Consider the following 22,220-nt stretch of genomic DNA (forward strand, 5'->3'; position numbering starts at 1 on the left):
TGGAAATTCTCCCCTCTGGGTAACTCTTAAAGGCTGCGGGGACTTGCCCCATGTGCAGTATTCCTGGTGCGTGAGGCCTTGACTTCTGCTTGGGAGTCCTGTGTCAGAATGAGCTGCCTGTTTCTCCAGGAAGCTCGTTAGCTTCATTGGCCCAGTGCCAGCATCAAGATAGCACCTTCCCCCACAGTCCCCTTTTCCGGCAAAAAGGGAGCCCTCCTCCTTACACCTGCTGCAACCTTCTGAGCCTGCTCTTAACCTCCACCAATGCTTTGCTTGGGTTTTCTGTAGGCTGGCGTTTCTGCTTTCTCCAGAGTTTCCCTGGGCCCCCAAAGGGCGGTCTTTCTCCCACCCCCATTTCCATTAAAGAAACTCTTTTGAGAAAGCTGGGTGGTGGGTGCCTCCACTGCCTCGCTGTCCCCTCTCTCCACCCCCCTCGCTCCCTCTTTGGAGCATTCCAGGCATAGCCCCCACCCCTCCCTCTCACCAAATGTGCTCCTGCTTGTTGCAGATACTTGGCCAATAGGTCAAAAAGGCACACACTGGCAATGACCAACCCCACTGCGGAAATCCCGCCCGACTTGCAGAGGCAGCTAGGACAGCAGCCCTTCCGCTCCCGGGCATCACACCTGGCACCCGACCAGCACCGGTGAGTAGGTGGCACCGGCCGCTTGGGCAGTTCTGCACCAGGGAACCTGTCCTGGGCAGAATGGCACCCCCTAGCAGAAAAAAAGAAAAAGGCTTTTTTTGATCAGGCACTTGAAGGGGCTTTCCAGGCCCTCTACATGCAGGAGAGGATTAGACAGGAGGCAGCTGTCGTTCAGGCCTGGGCATGGCATAGCAAGGGTGGGGCGCTTTGTTACTCTGTTGGGGAGCAGGAAACCTCTGTAAGAAAGGATGTGTCACAGCTGTTTCTGTCTGACCAACTGGCTTGCCTGGAGTTACAACCCAAAACGCCACTTGACCCCATTTGTTGGAGGGGTAAATCAGCAGTGGAAGTTAGTTGAGAGAGTGTCAGCAGCTCCTCCTCCTGCCCCCCCCCCGACAAAAGCTCTTGACTTGACTCTCTTTCACATCATATGAACATCGACCACGTACATAGTTGCAGGATTGTTACCCTTGGTGGGCGGGGTTCACACAGCATCGTTTGAGTGACCTGAGGCTGTTGGAATAGTCTGATAGAGGTATGGGCTGCTACCTCACCATAACAGCCCTCAGAGGAGAATCTTTGAACCTTGTTTGTGTCAACAGCTCTGTCATGGGATTGGCACCACCAGAACTGTATGTGTTTGCCTGCAATGTTTCCTCGCTAAAATTCCAGGGGAGGGGGGTGGCTCTGTGGCAGAGGAACAAGTGCGACCTTTGACTGTTGCGAAATGGGTTCTACATGATATCACACACACACACCTGGACTCCTGCTGCAAGTCTGTCCACATATGAGCCGTAGCCCTTCGCCCCCTCCCACCCTGCTGTCCTCCTGTCCCTTTAATCCTAGGTGTGAGCTGCCGCCGCCAAGCCCCTTTCCTGACCCACCTTGCTGCGGCTTGCAAGCCTGTTTTGTAATTGTCGTCAGGATAGCTTCAGAGCCGAGCAGTGACATCGCCAGCTGGAACAGTTGAACTCTGAGCTGGCTGAGGCCATGCTGGCGCCACGCTGGAACCTGAGGAAAGCAAAGATAAGCTGTGCTGGCCCTGGGTAACTCCTGGTTAAGCTCTGCTGCAGGACAGGAGCACAGTCCTGTGTGACTCTGACAGGGACATCATGGGGCTGAGTAAACAGAATTCTTTGGCGGAGGCAGCTCTGAGCCCAGCATCTCCCTCCACCCCGCCTCTCAATGTGTTTCCCAGGTGCCCAGTTCCTCCTGCTGGCTTAAGGAAGACCACTGCAGGTCTCTCTCCTGGCACACCTGCCCTTCTCCAGGACTTACACCAGGGAAGGTGGGAAAGAGATAAGAGCTATTTCTGCAGCTCTCTTGGCTCCAGGTGACTTCAGGGCCTGAGTAGCTAATCACTATAGATTTTGGTGTTGGCACATAAACAGGCTCTTCTTTAATCCACCAATGATTCAGTGTCAAAGCCCCTTTCCAGCCACCCACGACCGGCACAACATTGCAAGGAAATGGTTGCTGTTTCCCTTGAAGTTCATTTAACTGGTTGGCGGTGGCATCAGAAGTGGGTAGGGCACATGGGTGAGAATGAAATGCAACCGGTTCTGGAGATGCTGAGAGTCACTTCACCCTGCAACATGGCCAGTGGAAAATCCTTTGTGTTTTAAGAGGGGTTTCAGCAAGGCTGCATCTTGTCTGATGCCTACCAGAGCCATGATTTATATAGGCTGAGCTGAGCAGCCTGAGCCCTGCTGCTCCTTGGGAACCACCTCCTCTGCTGGAACATAGTTGGAAAAGGCACTGCATAGCCCATTTCTGTTGTCCACCTTCCTAGGCTGCCACCCCAAGACAATTTGCTTGGATCCAATGTTGTGGTTGGGAGTGGAGAGGTGGGACTTGTTTGGCGCTGCTTAATTCCTAACGAGACCATGTGACCTGCACTGAGCTATTTGGAGGAAAGGCGGGATGTAAATAAGTCAGGGAGGGGGTCGTATACTCTGCACATCCTCACCCTACATTCTACAATGAGCCGTTCCTGTCAATCTCTTGCTTACATATAAAGAAGGGCAAGCCTAGCAGGGCTTTGCAGCAGGGAAGGCAGAGGCTGTGGACCTGCAAACCCATTTCCTTCTTCTAAATTCCTTTAGCGTGGGGCATCTGTGAGCATTGCAGCTAGTACCTGGGCCAGATGTGCTTACTGGGGAAGAAAGGGTTCTACTGAAGCCAGGCTCTCTCTGAGGTGGAGTCCTTTGCTGTCCTTTGACCTTTGGCTGGCACTGCCCTCCCAGCCATCATATTTTCATGTAATATACTGTCAGCAAAAGGGCAAGCGTGATAAGAGGGGGAGAGAGACAAGTGGCAGCATGCTGGTTGAGAGGATCTTCGAGCCTGCAGTGTTTAGGGGACTCTGGGTCTTCTCACTGCTTAGTCATCACAGGCTGCCTTTCCGGAGTCTGTTGATGCTGTGAACCAGCTGGGTAACCAGAATGCTCAAGGGAGAGGAGCAACACCCCTATGAGGAAAGGTTACAGCATCTGGGGCATTTTAGTTGAGAGAAAAGGGGAGCACACGATAGAGGTGTAGAAGGTGATGCACAGTGTGGAGAAAGCAAACAGAGAGGGGGTTTTTCCCCTCTCTCTTGAAATACTAGGACTTTATGATATTCATTAAAGCTGAATGTTGGAAGAGAAGACTCAGGAGAGATGAAAGAAAGAACTTCTTCACACAGCACATAGTTAAGTTATAGAATTGACACCTGCAGGAAGCAGTGATGGCTACCAACTTGGATGGCTTTAAAATAGGACTAGACAAATTCATGGAGGAGGGGGATACTGTCAATGGCTACCAGCCACAATGGTTATATTCTGCCTTGAGCTGGAAATCACAGCAGGGGAGAGGCTCCTGTGCTTGGGTCCTGCTTGTGGGTTCCCCACAGGCATCTGATGGCCACCGTGAGAACAAGATGTCGGACTAGATGGGCCGCTGGCCTGTTCTTCTAGCAGGCCTTTTTTATGTTCCTCTGTTCTTATTTGGCTGGGACAGCTTTAGTAGTTAGCTGAGGCTTCCCCAGCTGGGACACGATCCCCTGCTCCTGGCACTCTCTGGTGCTATGATTCAGCAGCTTGCCAATGACCCCCTTTTATTTGTGCAGGATAATGCAGGTCCTCCAACAGTTAATGCCAGGGAGCAAATGTCTGAGGCCCTGGGAGCTGGAAGGTCTGCTGGGTGTCCCACATGGCTTGAGAACTGTTGGGTGCTGGAGCAGAGCCACTCGTTCCTGCTTCTAGGGTTGCAGGCGCCCCAGGACACCACACTTCCAATCTCTTTTGCGCAGAGAGCAAGTTGGCAAGTTCCTTTGCCCAAACTGTGAGGGGTGGGCGCAGAACATGGCCAGGCTGCTGAGAACATGGCTTTGGTTAAGCTGGTGCCTCTAATCCCACCTTTCTGTCTCCGTGCATGCACAGCTATGTCTATAAAGACTCCAACACTCTGCACCTCCCCACGGAGCGCTTCTCTCCGGTCCGCCGTTTCTCAGACGGGGCTGCCAGCATCCAGGCGTTCAAGGCCCAGCTGGAGAAGATGGGCAACCACAGCAGCATCAAGCAGCTGCAGCAGGTACTGAGAGGGGAGAGCAAGGGTGGAAACCAAGCCAGGCAAGAAAGGGAGCAGCATGGGCCACCAATCCAGGCTCCTGGCAGAACTGAGCTCTGCAGCTCCCAGAAAAAGCTTCCTTCCTTGTTCAACCTCCAGCCACTTTTCACCTAGCATCCCACCATTGTTCATTGCATCCTCCCTGTATCTTGCTCTTAGGCCAGGTTGAATAATAGCTTTGTCTCCTGCTCTGCGACAAATGTAAAGCAGGGGCTAGGAAGCCTTGGAGTCCTTGCAGCACTAGAGCAGCTCCCAGTGTCTTGTAGAAAAAGATGTGATGGTGAATAAGATGCTCCCCAGGACCTGCCCTTGAAATTGTTGTGGTGGGGAGGGAGCACTCCAAGTCCCAAGAGGACTTTCTCTTGTCTTGCATCCAGCTGGCCCCATCTGGGGCTTTTGCCCCCTCTGGCTACTTTGCTGCTGTTGCTGGCAGTGCCTGAAGGAGCAAGTGCTACGTGGGTCTCTCCTCCTGCTGCCACTGAAGCAATGAGTGGGGCTCATCTGAAAACCAGGGGGAGCCACAGTAGCAAGGCTGCCTGTGAGCCTCCCCTTCCTGCCGCGCCCCCTCTGGCTTTCTTTAGCCATGAAGCAGCAAAAGGTCACTTGGTGGGTTGTTTCAGGAGTGTGAGCAGCTCCAGAAGATGTATGGGGGCCACATGGACGAGAGGACCCTGGAGAAGACGCAGCAGCAGCACATCTTGTACCAGCAGGAACAGCATCAGCAGATCCTTCATCAGCAGATCCAGGTACTGGCACTTCCAAGGAGCATCAGGAGGAGGGCATAAGTGACTAGGATGTCTCTGCTCTGGACTGTGCCATGCTAGCCCAGCCCTCTTTAGAACATGGCTCCAGCCCAGTGTTTCCCAAACTTGGGTCCCCAGCTGTTGTTGGACTACAACTCCCACCATCCCTAGCTAGCAGGACCAATGTTCAGGGATGATGGGAAATGTAGTCCAAAAACCCCTGGAGACCCAAGTTTGGGAAACTGCTCTAACCCAATGCCACTGTATGCTTTCCATACAGAAGGTTCAATTCCCAGCAGCATCTCCAGGTTGGGCTGGGAGCGACTCCTGTTGGAAACAGGCGCTGCCAGTCAGTGTATAAAAGAGACTGAGCTAGGTGGACCAAAGGTCTGACTCAGTAGGAGTCAGCTTCCTGTGCCTCCCCCCACTAGATGCCCATGAGCATGTCTGTGTCAAGTGAAAACTCAGTCTTGTCAGCTCAAGCGCTTCCACTGTGGTTCATTGGGGTGGGGGATAGAGAGAGAGAGAGAGAGAGAGAGAGAGAGAGTTGTCTAGTGCTGAAATGCTCCTCCCTGTTGGTCAGAATCAGAAACACAGGAAGCTGCCTTACAGCAATTCAGAATATTGGTCCATCTAGCTGAGTATTATCTACACTGGCTGGTAGAGGCTTGCCAGGGTTTCAGGCAAGGATCTTTACCAGCTTTAGCTGGTGATGCTGTGCTGCCAGAGATTGAACCAGCTCTTCCCCCATTTGGCCCTCTTTCTTTAGATAGGGCAACCTGGAGCGTTGTACAGTGGTGCCCCGTAAGACGAATGCCTCACAAGACGGAAAACTCGCTAGACGAAAGAGTTTTCCGTTTTGGAGGTGCTTCACAAAACGAATCTCCTATGGGCTTGCTTCGCAAGATGAAAATGTCTTGCGAGTTCCTGCGGGTTTTTCCCCCCTTCCCCCCTTTTTCTAAGCCACTAAGCCGCTTATCAGCTGATCCGATAAGCCGATAAGCCGCAAAAAGCCGCTAATAGCGCTAATCCGCTAATCCGTCAATGGGCTTGCTTCGCAAGACGAAAAAACTGCTAGACGAAGAGAATCACAGAACGGATTCTTTTCGTCTTGCGAGGCACCACTGTAGTTCCTTCTGCCCTTTCAGCTCTCCACCCCCCCCACCCCCAGTCAGCAGCAGCATGCTCCAGAGCCACAGTAAGTGCCAGCAGCATCTCTCTCCGTTCCAGAGCTTCAGCTGCCAGCCCTTTGGGCCAATGTCTGACAGGTTGCTTTCTCTGAGGCAGGAGGAGAGTTGCTTGAACGCCTTGGCATAGCTTGGCTCCATGGGGCTGCTTTGCCCCCATTTTGCAGAGTGCTCTCAGAGTGTTCTGCGGATGTCGCTGCTCACCAGCACTCTTCTTTGTTTCCTCTTTCCTGTGTGGTGCGCAGGATTGTGTCCGCCCTCCTCAGCCTTCTCCGCCACTGCAAGCTCCTGGAGAAAGCCAGCCTGCTTTGCTCACTCACCAGCTTCAGAGGTAAGGAACAGCTCCTGCACTTGGCAGGCCTCAAGCCTTCTCCGTGCCTTGCAGGAAAGTGTTGGCACCTTCTTGCTCAAAGGGACCCAGTCTCAGCTTGATCAGCCTAGGCGCTTTGGCCTGCTGTAGCTGCATTTGTGAAGCTGAGAGGCAAAAAAGGAGAGGTGCTTAAGTTTAGATGGAAGACTCAGAAAAGCTTTTTTTTTTTAGACAGACAGGCGCCTTCTCAGCTGGGAGGTTGTCTTATTGCATTCTTTTCAGGGAAAGGCTGTAGTCCCTGCAAGGACTGCCTCATAGAGAAGGCTGGGGAATGGCAGGGCTGCTGGGGCATTGGCCAAGTGAGGAAGCCCCTTCCCAGCTGCTTCCAATGTCAGTCCCCTACCCCACCCTTCTTCCACTTCATGCTATAGGTAAGCTTTGGCCAAGGCAGTGGTGGTGTGTTTTGCCCAGGCCTGCTCTTGCCTTCTCACTTTCTGTCAACGTAATCCAGTGTATTGTGCAATACAGCCTGGGTGCTGATATGCCATAAAAACTTACAGATTGCCTGGCTCGCCCTTACGATGACGCCATTAGGCCTGTGCTGGCGATTTTCTGTGGTGACATAAACATACCTGACGTGCTTGTGTGTGTGTGTGTAGGTTACGGATCCAGCCCTCCAGCCCACCTCCAAACCATCCCAACAACCATCTCTTCAGGCAAACGGACAGCAGCCCCCCTCCAGTCAGCAGCAGCATGCTCCAGAGCCACAGTAAGTGCCAGCAGCATCTCTCTCCTGCTGAGCTGCATTTTGGTTTCGTCCCCATTCCCGCCGGGGGTTGCTTGCTCCAGCTAGCTGGGGGAGTCCCAGGTTAGGCAGTCTGCCACCTTCACCATTAGAACTCAGCTGAGGGATGAGTGAGCAATCACAGTTGTTTCCTGAAATGGTGGACAAAGAACCCCTCCCCCCGCTTACACAGAGAGTAGCCATTGTGAATCCCAGCCAAGGCAGTTAATGGAAAGGCTTCCATTTTGCAGGTGCAGCCTCGCCGTCGCAGTTCCAAGGGATGCCCTCTCACAGCGCCATCTTCCAGCAGTCGGGCAGTTGCTCACCTCCCCCCAATGTGGCCCTCTCCTGCATGGGCATGCCGCAGCAAGTGCAGGGGCAACCGGTAGCCATCCAAGTGCAGGAGCCAGGAGATGGGATGGGCGGCAGCCTCTTGCAGGCTGGGCGGGGCATGCCCACCCCCGTCAGTGCCAATCAGCTGCAGATGCACCATCGTGCCAGTCTGATGGCCTCCCTGACTTACGGGCACAGGCCCCTCTCCAAGCAGCTCAGCGCGGACAACGCAGAATCGCACAGGTATGGCTATGGCAACAATGGGGTAGTTTTGGGGTGTTATGTGTGCCAATTCACAGTTGGCCTGGCTAGCACCTACGCAGAGGGTGAGATTCCCAAGTGGTGCCGTCCCTGGACCGCAGTGCTTCTCTCCCAGGCTAGGCCTGGTCCACTTGTGGGGTCTGCAGGTGGTGATGACATCTTGCTTAAGTAGGTTTTGAGAAAGGGTTGGGTAGATGGGCAGAGGGGCAGCTGATCAATGATTATTAGCCAGGCTCTCTGTGAATGGAACATTTTCTCTGTCCTGAGGCTGGATGATGTGGGTTGTGGAAGTGATGAGGTCATCTCTTCTTTCTGGGCCAACTGGCTGGCTGCTGTTGAAGACCAGCCCAAATCCTCCTTCCGGGCCACAAAGCATTTGAGGAGTGTCTCCTGTGCTCCTAAAGAGCTTCCTTCCTTCCTTCTCTCTCTGTCTCTCAATCCACACAGGTATCCATCAACTGGCTACGACCAGGTGCACTTGCACCCCCACCTGTTTCCGGAGCAGGCCCGTGTCCCTCCAAGCAGCTACAGCCCAGCTACAGCAGTGGGCTTCCCTCCGCAGGTGGAGCAGTTCCCCAGCTTCTCCCAGAGCGCTCAGCAGCAGCAGCACTACGCCACGTCAGCCCTGCAGCAGGCGCTGCTGTCCCCCACCCCACCAGACTATAGCCGGCACCAGCAAGTCCCACACATCCTGCAGGGCCTGCTCTCGCCCCGGCACTCACTCACGGGCCACACGGACCTGCGGCTGCCCCAGGCCGAGGTGGCGCAGCTCATCAAGCGGCGGCAGCAGCAGCAGCAGGAATTCCAGGAGCTGATCCGGCACATGAGCCAAGGGGAGAGCGGACATGTGGCTACCAGCGTGGCCCAGAAACTGTCAGAGCGCCAGGCTCTGTCTTTGCCTTATCAGAACACTGACACGTATCACCACCCTCACCATCACCACCATCACCACCACCACACCAGTCCCCAGCACCTCTTGAAAGTGAGGGCGCACGAATGTATCCAGCAGGCGCCAGCCTCGGTGCCAGCCCATGGGTACGCTCACCAGCCCACCTTGGTCCACTCGGAGAGCATGGAGGAGGAAGTGGACTGCGTGTGTGAAGGGGAACGGGACAGCTTCCCAGGCAATAAGACCAAAGCTTGCCACGAGGCTCCACTGCTCTTAAGTGCCGGTGGTCCTGGGGACCCAGACGCTTTGTTTGGGACTGCCAAGCAGGAGCAGGAATTGGGGGCGCACCATTACAGGCACCAGCCAGCTGCCACCTTCAGTCGGAATAAGATGCCTGGTAGAGGTAAGGCCAGGCCCTGCCCAGGGGCACAGAACAGGGCACCGTTGGGTGGCCGGTTGGGTGGGGCTGGCCTGGATGGGCAGGGGGCAGAAAGAGGCGAGAAACTCTGAGGAATAGGACCTGGGTTGCTGAGCAGGCCGCCTTCGCATGCTGCTCTGCAAGTGGCACCTGTCTTGATGGAGGGATGGGCAGGTGGGAGGAGAGCAGGGCAGGCTCCCATGGCTTATGGGTGTGGCCAGGGTGGTGGTTGGAGGGGGGAAAGGGGCTTATTCGCACCGGACATCACTAATTTATGGACTTGGCTGCCACAGGGTGTCATGATGGCCCATGGCTTTCAAAGGGGGTTAGACAAATCCATGGAGCCTGCAGGAGAGGAAATGCCAACAAAGGGAAACCTCAAGCTTGGAGCCTGCCTGCCTCCTGAAACCATCTTCTGAGGAGTAACAGCAGCAGGGGGCTGTTGCCTTCTTACATTCCTTGTGAGATCATTAAGAGGCACCGGGACCAGAAGAGTCATTGCCCTTGTCCAGCTGATCTCTTCTGATCACCTAGGGCCTTCCTGCCTGCTTCTTGAGTTAATGGCAGTTCAGTGGATTGGCTCTGGGAGAGGCAGGCTCAAGGCCCAGCTGAGCTGGGAACTCACATGGATTCTGGGGTGAGCCACTATCCTCTCTTGGTCTTAATCATTCCCATCTGTGAAATGGGAGGGCAAGCAAGGTAAATACCACAGAGCCATTTTCCAAGTTGGTATAGAAGGATTGACCTTGTGTGAATACCTTGCCCCCACCCCCACCCCAGATTAGGGGATTAAGAGTACAGGCAGGTCGGCATTCAGGCAGCAAGCAAACACTTCCGGAAGTGTTTGTGGCACAGGGTTGGTATGGGGGTGAATTTGCTCAGGAGGAGAAGGTGCTCTCATTGCATGGGACAGTGGCCCAAGGGAAGGAAACCAAGCAAGCCAGGCTTCACACTTGCCTCCTCAGCCAAGCTAAGAGTTCCTGTGTGTTGCCTTCCACCTGCCTGGCTCTGGGGCTGGATGAGAGCACCCTGATCAGGACCCTATTTCTCTTCCTTGCCTTGTCCTGCTCTGGCCAAATATGGCCTGCTGCTCATTTTGGTGGGGGCAATGGGTTAGCAGATGTCAGGGGCCAGCAGCTGGTCATTGGAGGTCCTCCATTTGGAGGAGCAGCAGGAAGGAGGGCAGAAGCCTCTCTGGTGGCAGAGTCGGCCATATTTCCCCTCTCCTGCCTGAAGCATCCTCTGTTTGTTTTTCCAGGAAAGTTAAACTGACTCCAGCTTTGCGGCTACATATAGAAAGAGTGGTGTGATAGATGGGAATCCTGGGTACTCTTTGGGATTGTGAAATCCTGGCTAATTATTTATTTAAAGTCCTTTTTTATCCTCTCTCGAGCTGAAAAGGCTCCCAGAGCAGCTTACAGATTTTTATTTACTTATTTATTTTTAAAAACCCACAGCTGCTGCCCCTTGCATTCTAAAAGGCACAACACAAAAAAAGAAAAAGGGATAGGGAGGGAGGAGGGGGAAAGTATGCTTAAGCACCAGTTCTGAAAGTTTAAGAGTCCTTTAAAACAACAAGCTGGGCTGAAAACAGTCGGGGGGGGGGGAGGAGCCCAAAAGAGCATTTCCCCTCCTGTCCCTGTTTTCCATACGGAATCCTAGTTCTGACAAAAAGGCCACCTCCATGCCTCCTACTCATTGGCCAGAGCCAGGGCTTGTTGCACCTTAGGCCCGAGGAAAGAGCTTTGGGGGAGACACAGGTGAGGACATTGTGCTGTGCAGATGCCTCCCGTCTGCCTACAGCGCTGCCTGCTAGTAGCCCTTTCTGTGCCCTGTGGGTGGTGGCTCCTGAGGTGATAAAGGACAGCCTTTACACCCTGCAAGAACAACAGTTTTGTCAGCAGTTGATCTTTGGCCTGGCCCCTTTGGAACGAGGAGCACCGCCCTTTGGAATCGTTCCACTGCATGTCTCCGCTGTGTGGAATGGGGGAAGGTGGGCCCATGCCAGGAAGCGGGCTGTGCCCTGTGGGCCTGAGCTAGGCACTTTCTGCCTGTTGGGGAAGGGTCTCGTGCACAGGCTCCACTGCAGGGAACAGGAGCTGATCGTGGGTCTCTGCACAACTGTGTGTCCAACAGCAGGTGCCCCACACATGAGAGAGGGAAGACTGCCTTTTTTTGTTTTGGGGTGCTGTGTAGAGCCCACCAAGGAGCTGCAGTTGCCTCTCAGCTCCTCCCATATCCAGGGGCATCTCCACAGGCTGTGCCGCAGAGAGTCTACGCAAAGCATGGTTTCATACCAGGAAGTGGCTCTGCTGCTGCTGCGAATCAAAGGGTGTGTGTGTTGTGATTGGCAGGTTGGCCCTAAGCCGGTTGTGCTCTGTCGCAGGGCCATTGTGAGGATAAAAATGGGGTAATTCCCATGAATGTCTTGATGGAAAGCGTGTACAGTGAATGAGAAGAGGGAATTAAAAGGGGTTTCTCTTTCCTTGTACTTACGGCCTGAGCCAGAAGGACTTTACGGTACTTGTGGTTGGGGAATGGGTGCCTTTGAAGGGACATAATGGTCTTTCCCCTCCCTCCTCTTTTGTCTCTCTCTCCCTTGCCCACGAAGACTCCATGGCCACAGGTTGCATGGAAAGAAGCTCTCCTGGCCACGTGGAGATGCCAGATGCAGATGGGCCAGAGAGTTATCCCACAAGGCCGATTCCTGGTGTGCATCACAGATCCCGGCCTTTGCAGAGACACCACACCATTCAAAACAGCGACGATGCCTATGTATGTTGGGGAGAGGGGTGTTGGTGGGGATGGGGGTCCCCTGTGTCAAGGTGACACACCTGTCCTATGGTGTGGTGGAGGTGAAGGCCCTGGTCCCACCTCCTCTGGCCAGCCTCTTCCTTCTCATTCTTTAGCAGTGCCGCTTGCAGGTCTCTGAGCCTTTCCTTTCTGCTGCCTGCAGGTGCAACTGGACACTCTGCCGGGCATGAGCCTAATGGCAGGGAAGGCGCTCAGCTCTGCCCGCATGTCCGACGCTGTGCTCAGCCAGTCTTCCCTCATGGGCAGCCAGCCGCTCCATGATGGGGAGAGTGAAGAAGGTGAGTGCTTGGAGCCTCCAGCGCCGCCAGGTGGTGCCTCGTTGCATGTCCAGCCAAAGGCGTCTGACTTAAGGCTGGGCAGAGTGACCCGCTTGCTTGGCCTGGCCCAGGAAAGTGAGCCGGGGACAGTTCTGGATTTGAGAGGTGGGGAGCATCTGTGAGTGCTCTGTGTCTGTGGGCCTGGAGTGGGAACGGCCACATTAACAACTCCACCCTTCTCACACTAGGCACCAGGTTGAACATCTAGATGGGACAGCGGGATCCTTTGTTAAGCTTTCCGGGTTGAGCTGCAGCCCTCTCTCCCTGGGGCATGTTGCGCTTGGCATGCCCTGTGGCTCCTGAATCTTGGAGCCAAACGCACACTTCCAGGCCTCGCCTGAGCTTTCACTTCAGCTTCCCTTGTCTTTGGTTTTGCAGACTGTGGAGAGAACTTGGAAGGTCAAGAGCACCTGAACCTAGCAGATGGCAACCAGCATCTAAACACCTCTTGTTACTCTTCCACGTGTATTACTGACGTCCTGCTGAGTTACAAGCACCCAGAGGTGCCCTTTGGGATGGAGCAGGCTGGGGTCTAGAGATCAGGCAGGCTACAGTAAGTAGCATTTGAGTCCAAACCTGTGCCAGGCACTGGGGAAATGCATGGGCCCCTTCCATGAAAGAAAGGGGATTGGGGGGGTTGGGGTGGGTGGGAAGTACCCTCCTTTTTAATGTTGGCCTACCCACTACCTGACCTGCACTACACCGTGCTCACTGGGGAAGCAAGCGCCACATCCAAAGTTTCTGCAGGGGTGGGCCTATCTGTTTGCTGCTGCTGCTGGAGCTGAGCAGAGCTCTCTCTGGACCAGCCGCAAGTCTCGGGACCTTGCAGGCAGAAGAGCCAGGCATGAGGAAATACTGTGTCTGCGTCCCTGGGGCATTCAAGGTTGGGTGTTGCATTCCTGGCTCAGAGGTCAAGAGGCTTAGTAGGCTCAGAGTTCGAAAGGTGCACTGCTCACTGCCGCCCTTGGGAAGGGGCAGAGCTCTGGGCTCTCTCTGGCTCCCCAGTGAGCTGTTCCTGCTCCTGAAGCCATTGCCAAGAGGGCCCTGCTAGGCCAGCCAGTTTTATGCCTGGCGGTGGGAGTGTGGAGCAGCGTGGGGCACAAGAAAGGCTTAGTGAGGTTCCTCTGTGTAGCTGTGTAGGCAAGTGTCTAGTATTCCTGCCACCCACTCCCCTCTCTTTGTCTCTCTCGTTTTCCGGCAGGGGTATGTACAGCTTTGAAACAAAAAGGTCCATTTCAAACCAACAGTATCTCGCAGCGTTGCGCCAAATGGCCGTCCCGTTTCTCCTTGACGGAAATCTTGTGGCGGCTCCTCCTCCTCCTCCTCAACCTCCTCGTTGGTTCAACAGTGTGCTTGTTCCTTTCGGATGTTCATTATTGCCATATTTGCCTGTGACGCCAGCCATTCTGGAAGGACCAGAGCACCCCCCCTCACACAGAAGCTGCAGGGGGCAGTTTGCGGGCAGCTGCCGGCTTGGAGGGCCCCCCCTTCCCAGTCAGTGGCAGGTGCCAGGGGAGGGGGCAGCCAGCCTTGCCTGGAAAACCTGATGGCAGAAGGGGAGAGGAGCTCTGCCCACCCGCAAGCAATAAGCAGCTGTTTTGGACGGTGCCTCTTCATGATCTGCCTTTGCAGTGGCCCCTCCAGGCCAGGGGGCTGGTGGGGGGGGGGCTGTGCTTGCGGAGGGGCCAAGCCTCCACGTCTGCCTTCCATGCATCGCTTGCCTCCCACCCCTTGGCCATTTCCCCCCCTCCCCCCCACCGCAGTGGTGCAATATTGCTTTTGTGTGTCTCTCCTCTGTCAGCCTTTCTGTTTTAAATTTTGTCACTCTGTCCTTTCTTCCGTTTCTCTCTTTTTGTACATCTCCCCCCCCCCCATTTTATTCCATGTGCTACTACTTCTTCTTTTTTTCCCTTTCCCCCTTTGTTTCGAGAAAACCTGGTTCTTGTTTTTAACTTGCTTTCCCTTCAGATCATGTAGGAATTTGTTTTGGTAAATGTTTTATTATTGTTGTTGTTATTATTATTAATAATAAATTAATTGTTAATAAAAGGCAGGATGCATTTTGCCCCTCCCCTTCTACCCCGCCCCACGTTGCTGCTTGCCCCTCCCCCATCTTCCTCCCAGTATTGGCTTTTCTCCAGTGTGGCATCGGAGACCATCTCTCCCCCTCTCTCAGCCCCTGGGGAACTTGTTTTCTGTGACTGGTCCAGGGTCTGGGGCACCTCCAGCGGCTGGGCCTCCGGGGAGTCTCTCTTGTCATCTTTTCTGCCTTTGGAACTTTTGACAAAGCTGCAACAGAGAATCCCTATTACTGACTCTTTTTGGAAGAATTTTTTAAAAGGATTAAATATATATATAAATATATATATCAATGCAGCCCTCCTGAATTTGCACAGAAGAAGTGTGAGACCAGCATGGCTGAGGTTCTTTTGCTATCGTCATCATCACCATCATCATCCTCCTGTTCCTCGTTCTCACCTTTCCAGCAGCATCTGGATACCAAGATGTGCAAGCGATGGTGGGGGGAAGCCTCTTCCTGCTCCTCCTCCTCCTCCAGGCTGGATTGTGGCCCCGGTTCCACTGAGGCGGGGGACTCGCTTACCAGGGAAGAAGAGTGGGCCATGGAGGGGCAGGGGGAATTGAGGGCTGCTCACTGCTCCCTCCTGCCACTGGGAGGGAGGGGCCAAAAGGCACCGAAAGCCTCCTCTGGCCTGGCTTTGGACTCTTGCTTTGGTTTTTCCTTCTGTTTACATGATCCTGAGAGATGACAGCAGCATCAGCCGCCCTCCAAGCAAACCGCCATGCAGGGACTGGCCTGGCTATGCTGTTTTGCAGTATCACACTTTTTGTTTTTTGTTTTTGCGGGGGGGATTCTTTTGTTTTTAATCATTGCTTTGTATTGTAGTAATCAATACTCGCAGTCTATGTTGAATGTATCATATACTTTGCTATTATTTCTGTTTTGGGGGAAATGTCCAAAGTATTTTTTCTCATTTATGTTGGACTAAAAACAAGAACCCACACAAACAAACTCCCCAGATTTTCAGCAAAATCTTAGTTCAGTTTTTTTCCGTTTGTTTGTTCGTTTTCGGTGGGTCATTTTGCAACTAGTAACTTAGTTGGACGTGGGATCATGACAAATAAACCCATGATTATGATTGGCTCTCAGCAGCTCTGGTCTGGCTTTTCTCTTGCTGTTGTGTCCAGGGTTGGGGAGTGGTGGTGCCTTAAGCTGGGATTGTCCCTGAACAAGTGGCAGTGATGGCTCTGGAGACCCTCCTTAGGCAGAGGACCCTTGCGTTCTGACCATGTGCTGCATTGGTAGCAGCGCAAGCCCATGTTTGGGTCCTTGCATACTTCAGGATCAGTAGAGCTTCCAGGTGGGAGGGAAGGGACTCAGTGACAGATCATCTTCCTTGCAAGCAAAAGCTCCCAGGTTGAATTTTCTAGCACAGGGTTTCCCAAACCTGTTTCATCGCAGGGCCCCACCTGCCTCCTCCATTGCATCCCATCACCAGGGTTAGTATCAAAAGACCCTCCTGCTGCACACTGCTCATGACCTAGAGGAAGGGGGCATAGAATGCTCCTTGGTGTGTCTCTGCTTAGCATCTCCCTTTGAGGGGGTGCCATCATGTGAGCATTTTTGTCTGAAAATGGCATGCCAAGGAGTGATTAGCTAAGGTCGGGTCCTGTTGACAGTTTTAGTCTGGTGGCATCCAATGGCAATTTGTGCTCCCTGAGGAGATCTTTGCTTCCACCAGAAAAGTTGTTTGTCCTTTAAAGCCAAACTGGCTGATACAAGAGCAGCATTTTTGTCATTTTGATAGCCCTGGGCTTGGAGTCCAAGCAGAGCCTCCACAACCTCAGTCACATTTCTTTGGGCGATGGGCTTGCAAGAGAATGGGTTGGTGTCACCACTGCTTCATTCTCCTCCCCCAGTGAGTCCTGCTGATTCATTCTCAGGGTGGGAGGCTAAGAATGGAGCACAGTGCCCAAATGGGTTTACTTGGATTTCTCTTCCAGAAAGTCTGGATTGGGGGTTCCTTGTATGCATCTTGTCCCTTGTCTGAGACATTATGGAGCTGCTGCCAGCCAGTGCTGACTATATGGAGCTGGCTGGACCTTAAGGGGCTGACTCAGTAGAAGGCAGCTTCCTATGCTCTGCAGGTGATGGAACTACAGCTGCAGTCCTCAGTAAGGCTGTTCTGATGTGTATGGGCTTCAGCTAAAAGGCTGGCAGAGTTTTCCTTGCTGTTATCTCCTGTGTCCCCAGCCTCAAAGGTGGCATAGATATCAAAACTCTTGATGGAATGGCAGTAAAGGGACACATGCAAAATGGTGCTAATTGATAGGGATTATTAGTCTTTATGGTGCCCATAGACTTGGCTTTTGCTCCAACAGACTAAGACATGTATGGAAACAGAGTCAGGATGTGTTTCTCATCTTCTGGAGAGTAACTCCCCCTCCCTCTGGAGACAGGTTTCCTGACACTGTGAATTCTAAGATGAGTGGCAGCCCCACTTTTGTGGAGGTTTCATGTAATCAGGCTCCGCCCTCCCATGGCAGAGAAAGCCATGCCCAGAATTTCATGCATTCAGTTGCACCATGCAGTCACCAGCCTTCCTATCTGATGTAAAATCCAGCACTCTCGGGGAGAGGCTGAGGTTTATTGGATGTATGTGTTGCTTCACACTGAATAAAGTCCTGAAGTGATTTGCAACTAAGTAAAACATAACAGTGATAAAATCACGTCAGCATATTCAAAACAGCACAATACTGTATCATTGGTGCTCCCTAAATGCCCTAGAAAACTAAAGGATGGCAAGGTTGGCACCAGGTGGGCCTCTCTTGGGGGAGAGCAATCCATTAAGTTGGGAAGGCAATTTTGGGCCTTTCCAACCTTGAACAATGAGATGGAATCTCAGAAGTTGTGGGATGGGTCCATAACTCTGGCAGATCACTTGCTCTGCCCACAGTAGGTCAATCTCTGGTATCATCAAGTTTGAAAAATGATCAGAAAGACCCTTGCCTGCCTAAGATCCTAGAAAACCCCAATCAGAGGACACCAGCCTCCTCAGTGTTTTGGACAGTGATTCCCATCATCACCCTTGACCTTCCTGGCTGTGGCTGATGGGAGTTGCAGTTCGACAACTTCTGGAACACGCCAGGTTGGGGAAGGCTGGAGTAGACCGTATCACGCCATGACAAAGTCTCATCTGGTATAAGGCAGTTTCCTGTGTTAAGGAGACTCCTGTGTTAAGGAGACTGTGTTAAGGTCAGAGGGTGGGGCAAAGATAATCCACATTATCTCCCTGGGGCCAGCAATCCAAGAATGAAGTAGGCAGAATGAGCAAATGCATCCAAATGCTTGAGTCTGCACAATGTGTTCAGATTGCAGTTACTCTCTTAGTGGAGTCAGGAGGTTTTCTTGGTGTAGATAGAGCCTCAGACGTCTTTGGAACAACGCTCTACGGCTGTGGTGGTTCTTCCCATAGAGCTGCTTTCCCTAACCTGGCTCTGTCCAGATGTTTTGCACTCCAAAGAAAAATAATCAGGCACTTGCTGGAAGCAAGAGCCCTTCTCCCCAATAACTGCCCATTTGCTGTGTGCAAAACCCTTTTTCCTCCTCTTGTGTATGGGGAAGCGTTCCAGTGTGTGAACCCCCACCATCACTTTCAGCCAGGCCCAAGTCAGCCACTTTCTCTGATGTTTGTCCTTGTCAAGAGAGGTGAGGTTTCGCCTGGGGAAGTGGGGGGCTAGGATAGAAAGCAGCTTACGGTAGGTACAACTTTTCTCGCACGCTGGCTCCCCAGCAAAGGAGAACAACCCCAGTTATTGGCCTGTTGTTAAAGGCTTGCCTGGTCCATGCTGGGAGGCTTCAGGTCACAGAGTTGTTCTCCTGAAGTTATTGCTGAAGGCACCGAGGACAGAGTCCTCAAGCCACTTGGGAACAACAACAGGAGCCTTGCAAATCTCCTTCCTTGGCGGCTGCCCAGCTGAGCGGAGGGGTCCGTGGGGTTCCTGTTCTGCCCACAAGTGCAAATCTGGGTCAGAGAGCTGGCCCCAGGCCCAGCTTCTGTGTTTGTTCCGGAGTCCCTTGCCAGGCCCCTGTTGCTCCTTGATCGTGCGCGTTCCCCCTGGGGATGTGTGTTTGATCCTTGAACTCTAAGCGCCACATAGTCACGACTTGGGAGTGAATTCCCCATTTACAGCTTTGACTTATCTTCGGCAATAAACAACCACCTCTGGTATAAATAGCCACCGCCGAGAAGGATCGGTCACACGAAGCAGCAGACACTGAAAGGACTGGTAAGAATCTGGGCCTCTCCTGGTACTATGGCTTGCTTCTCTCTTCTCTCTCTCTCTCTCTCTCTCTCTCTCTCTCTCTCTCTCTCTCTCTCCTCTCTCCCTCTCTCAAAGCTCTTTGAAAAGACTTTGCTTCCCCTGCAGAGAAGTTGCCTCTCCATTTCTTTCTTGATCAGCCTTTGCCAACTCCCTGGTGCCCACCCAATGTTTTGGACCACAGATCCCATCAGCACCAGCTAGCACAGCAGCCCGAGCACATCAGGAGGGCACCACCAAGTTGGCAAAGGCTGACTTGGTTGTTCTGCCTGGGGCTTCCTCTTGGAATCAATGGATACCTTGGGGTGTACACCTTTGGGAGGGAAGCTCATTGGACTCTTCCAATGAGCAGGTGCCCCAGCTTGGGAAGCATCTCTGGGCATCTTGCTGCTGCTGGGCTAGGTGGACGTAGCAGGTCTTGCACGCAGCAATTCTTGCTTAAGGGCCGAAAGAGCTGCCCTGTGGGGTCATGCCAAGGGGAGCCCACCTCACCTCGAATCCGGCTGCTTCTCAAAATGGCCAGCCCAGTGCCTCCAGGGAAGCCCACAAGCAAGACTTTATGGTAACTAGTCCTTCTGTGTTGCTTGCTAACTGGCAAGATCCGCTGGATCTGGTCTTCCCATTGGCTCTTCTGGCTAATCTTCAGCATGCCTCTTTTTCGCCTCACTTCCAATTTCTCTCTTTCTTGGTCTTGGGAGAGAAAAGCTCAAGAAATCTTTCTGTTGTTGTTTTTCTACATCTTTGTGGATTCTTCTGGCCTGACGTGATCCCCTTCTGCAGTCTCCAGGTTGGAACGCATTGCAAGATGAGAGCCATCACAGTGACCCTGGCCCTGGTGTTCCTCACAGGTGAGTCCCCTCGACCCTGTTATCATGGGCAGGGAATGGCAGCTCTCCCTGAGGCAGCCCAACTCCTGCCCAAGAACCTTGGGGGGATGAGCTCTGAAGGACATGCTCCGATCTCTGCTAATCTCTGCTTGCGGGTGGAGGGAGGTGTAGCCGTAGAGGAGTGGGCTCTGCCTTCTCAGGGCCAAACTGGGGGAGACCTGGCTCGCTTCTGACTGCCGCTTTCTAAACGCTCTGTCCTTAGGCTCTAACCATTATTGCATTGCTTCTGCAGGAACCCAGGCCCGCCACTTCTGGCAGCAAGATGAGCCCCAACAAACCCCCTTGGAGCGTGTGCACGATGCTCTCACCGTTTACGTAGAAACCATCAGGACTGGTCTCCGTGAAGCCATCACTCAGCTGGATAACTCTGAATGGGGCAAGGAAGTAGAGTGAGTAGCAAATTAGAGGCAAGCAGGGAATAGACTGGCAGGCTGTAGGCTTTTGGGGTGGCCAAAGCTCCTTCCCCTTTATCTCCTCAGGAGATGGTGCTTCTGCCTCAGGAGGGCTTTCCATCTGTGCAGTGAGGGAGCGGGGACAGGGAGGAGCGGCTGGCTGGCTGGCTTTGTGGATATCTGTGGAGGCCTTTCCAAACCCAAGTCCCCCAGATCTCCGTTCACCCTTATGGAACTGTGGTGCAGCACCAACCACCTCCTTCCCCCCCCCAGCTAAAAGCCAGATATTGGGGGGGGGGGTTACATCCATTCTGATCTCAGGGGCCTTCCCTGGGAGGGACAGCTCCACACAATTTAGAGGGGCTGGATTGCATGACCCTCCTCACCCCACCCCACCCTGGCTGGGCTACTGAACCGCATCACAAATTCATAGCTGAAAGAGGAGCCTCAAATATACTTTTTAAGGCAACTGCTAAATAGACATGCCTTGTATGAACCCTATAAACAGATTTTTAAAAAATTAAATTAGACAACTGAGGTGTGTATGTGACAGGGTAGGGGGAGGAATCCTTTTATAAAGGCTGAGTAGATGCCATATTTTTATCGACACAGCCTTGGCTCATGTTGGCTGCTGCTGCTATTTGGGCGAGGAGGCAGTTTTGGCAGGTCTCTGTGTTGGGTTCAGACAGCAAAGAGGCTCCTCTTTTGCTGTGACGAGCTTCTCCCAAGAGAGCATCCCCACTCCAAAGGCAAGACCCAGCTCTGGCACTCAAAGGCATTCCAACATGTTGGAAAGAGCAAAAGACACTAAAACAAAGTGGCCTCCCCAACACCGATGGCCGGAGCAGAGGGTGGCTTCCTCGCTTCTGCTCCACATTGTATAAAGGGGTAGCAGAGACCCTGACCTTCCTTAGCAGAACAGGAGGTCGAAACTGGCTGGTGCTTCTCGAGGAGAGAGGGGCTTCCTTCTTCTTCTGGGCTGGAGTAAGAGGTCTAGGCACCAACTCTGCCCTCTCTTCACCCACTAACTCGGTCTCCCCATCCTCTCTCTGTAGCCTAAGCCTGGTTCCGAAATTGGACAAGGCGCACCAGATACTAGCTGAGTTGCACAAAGAAATAGCCCCCGAGATGGAAGAACTGAAGCAAGAGCTGAAAGTGCACTGGGACAAGGGGATCGAGGAGCTGAAGAAGCACTTGGAAAGCGTGAACGCCAATATCCAGCCCTACTTTGATGAATTCAGCAAGAAGCTCCACCAGGAAATAGAGGCTCTCCGGGCCAAGGCAGAGCCCATTGAGCAGGAGGTGAAGCAGATTGTGCGCCAGAACCTGGAGACAATTCAGGAGAAGGTGAGGCCAGTGGCCGAGGAAGCGCGGGACAAGCTGCGGGACCACGTGGACGAGCTGCGTGCCAAGGTGGCCCCCCACGCCGAAGAGATGCGCCAGAGGCTGAGCCAGAAGCTGCAGGAGATCCGGGAGCAGGGCGCCCCCAAGTTGAGAGAGTTTCAGGCCGAGGCCCAGAAGCACTTCACTGCCCTGCGGGAGAAGATCGGACCCATGGTGGAGAAGGTGCGTGAGCAACTGCCCACTAGCGTGGAAAGCTTCAAGACCTACGTGGAGGGTCTCATCGCCAATGTGCAAAAGGCCGTGGAGGAGGAGGTGAAGAAGGGGCAGCAACAGCAGGCCGCCTAGAGAGAAGCATGGCAGCCCCCTCCTTCCAGGATCCTGCCTGGACCTTTGGGCCTCCCTCTTCCCTCTGATCAGGGTTCCTCTGAATAAGCACTGCCTCCCCACTTCGGTATTTATCGCTGACCTTTCCCACCCCACATTTTGGCACCACAACCCTGGGTGGGTTATGGGGTGTGAGCAGGGAATGGAGGGGTTGCAACTCCTCCCCACGCCCTTAAGACCCCAGCTGGAAGACCTCAGGCTGGAGTGGAAGAAAACCTAGCTTCTCTCCCCCTCTTCTTCCCACCGCCATCCCCACCTGCTCAGTCCAGTGCCTCTCTCCTTCTCTTTTGCCGAATAAAAAGCAACTTTAAGAGATATGGCTATTGTGTGGTGGATGTCTGCTGCCATGAAGGGGGCTGGGAGCTGTAGGGCATGACTGGGGGGGTCAGAAGGGGGAGGGCAGTGAGAGGTGGGTAGGAATTGAAGCGTTGGCATTTGGGGTGGGTGTGGGGATTCCTTATGCAGGTTTTGCCAGTCCAAAGGTCTCGTTTCCTCCTGGCTAGTTCTGTGGGTGTCTCCCCACCATGCCCAACGCCTTAGTGGGGGAGGGAGGCCTAGAC

At 53.5% G+C, this 22,220-nt stretch overlaps 2 protein-coding genes across 4 annotated transcripts in view; both read left to right on the top strand.

Annotated features, from left to right (window-relative positions):
* The window catches only part of SIK3 (SIK family kinase 3), a 92,412-nt gene extending 76,933 nt beyond the window's left edge, over positions 1–15,479 (top strand). Inside the window, exons 15-25 of one of the 3 annotated variants that reach the window (XM_083480922.1) lie at positions 509–646; positions 4,069–4,219; positions 4,876–5,001; positions 6,431–6,516; positions 7,155–7,264; positions 7,531–7,855; positions 8,321–9,165; positions 11,792–11,955; positions 12,137–12,272; positions 12,690–12,868; positions 13,513–15,479. In XM_083480922.1, the coding sequence (XP_083337048.1) occupies positions 509–646; positions 4,069–4,219; positions 4,876–5,001; positions 6,431–6,516; positions 7,155–7,264; positions 7,531–7,855; positions 8,321–9,165; positions 11,792–11,955; positions 12,137–12,272; positions 12,690–12,847 (2,239 nt within the window). In that variant the 3' untranslated portion in view covers positions 12,848–12,868; positions 13,513–15,479. The remainder of the gene's footprint in view (positions 1–508; positions 647–4,068; positions 4,220–4,875; positions 5,002–6,430; positions 6,517–7,154; positions 7,265–7,530; positions 7,856–8,320; positions 9,166–11,791; positions 11,956–12,136; positions 12,273–12,689; positions 12,869–13,512) is intronic. The other 2 variants (XM_083480921.1, XM_083480923.1) reach the window with 2 other exon arrangements.
* Positions 15,480–18,426: 2,947 nt separating this feature from the next.
* On the top strand, positions 18,427–21,973 carry APOA1 (apolipoprotein A1). Its single transcript, XM_083481195.1, has 4 exons — positions 18,427–18,620; positions 19,434–19,501; positions 19,773–19,929; positions 20,988–21,973. Exons 2-4 carry the CDS (start codon positions 19,459–19,461, stop codon positions 21,619–21,621), a joined length of 834 nt encoding a protein of 277 aa, XP_083337321.1. The 5' UTR covers positions 18,427–18,620; positions 19,434–19,458; the 3' UTR covers positions 21,622–21,973.
* The last annotated feature ends 247 nt before the right edge of the window (positions 21,974–22,220 follow it).

This window comes from Podarcis liolepis, assembly GCF_965112155.1.
Source record: "Podarcis liolepis genome assembly, chromosome: 16".
Classification (NCBI taxonomy): domain Eukaryota; kingdom Metazoa; phylum Chordata; class Lepidosauria; order Squamata; family Lacertidae; genus Podarcis; species Podarcis liolepis.

What these genes read in the sequence shown, in the direction of transcription:
- APOA1 (XM_083481195.1), top strand. Translation starts at nt 19,459, where the DNA reads ATGAGAGCCATCACAGTGACCCTGGCCCTGGTGTTCCTCACAG. An exon ending in GGCCCTGGTGTTCCTCACAG is followed by an intron (nt 19,502 to 19,772) that starts GTGAGTCCCCTC and finishes TTGCTTCTGCAG; the next exon opens with GAACCCAGGCCCGCCACTTC. An exon ending in GAATGGGGCAAGGAAGTAGA is followed by an intron (nt 19,930 to 20,987) that starts GTGAGTAGCAAA and finishes CTCTCTCTGTAG; the next exon opens with CCTAAGCCTGGTTCCGAAAT.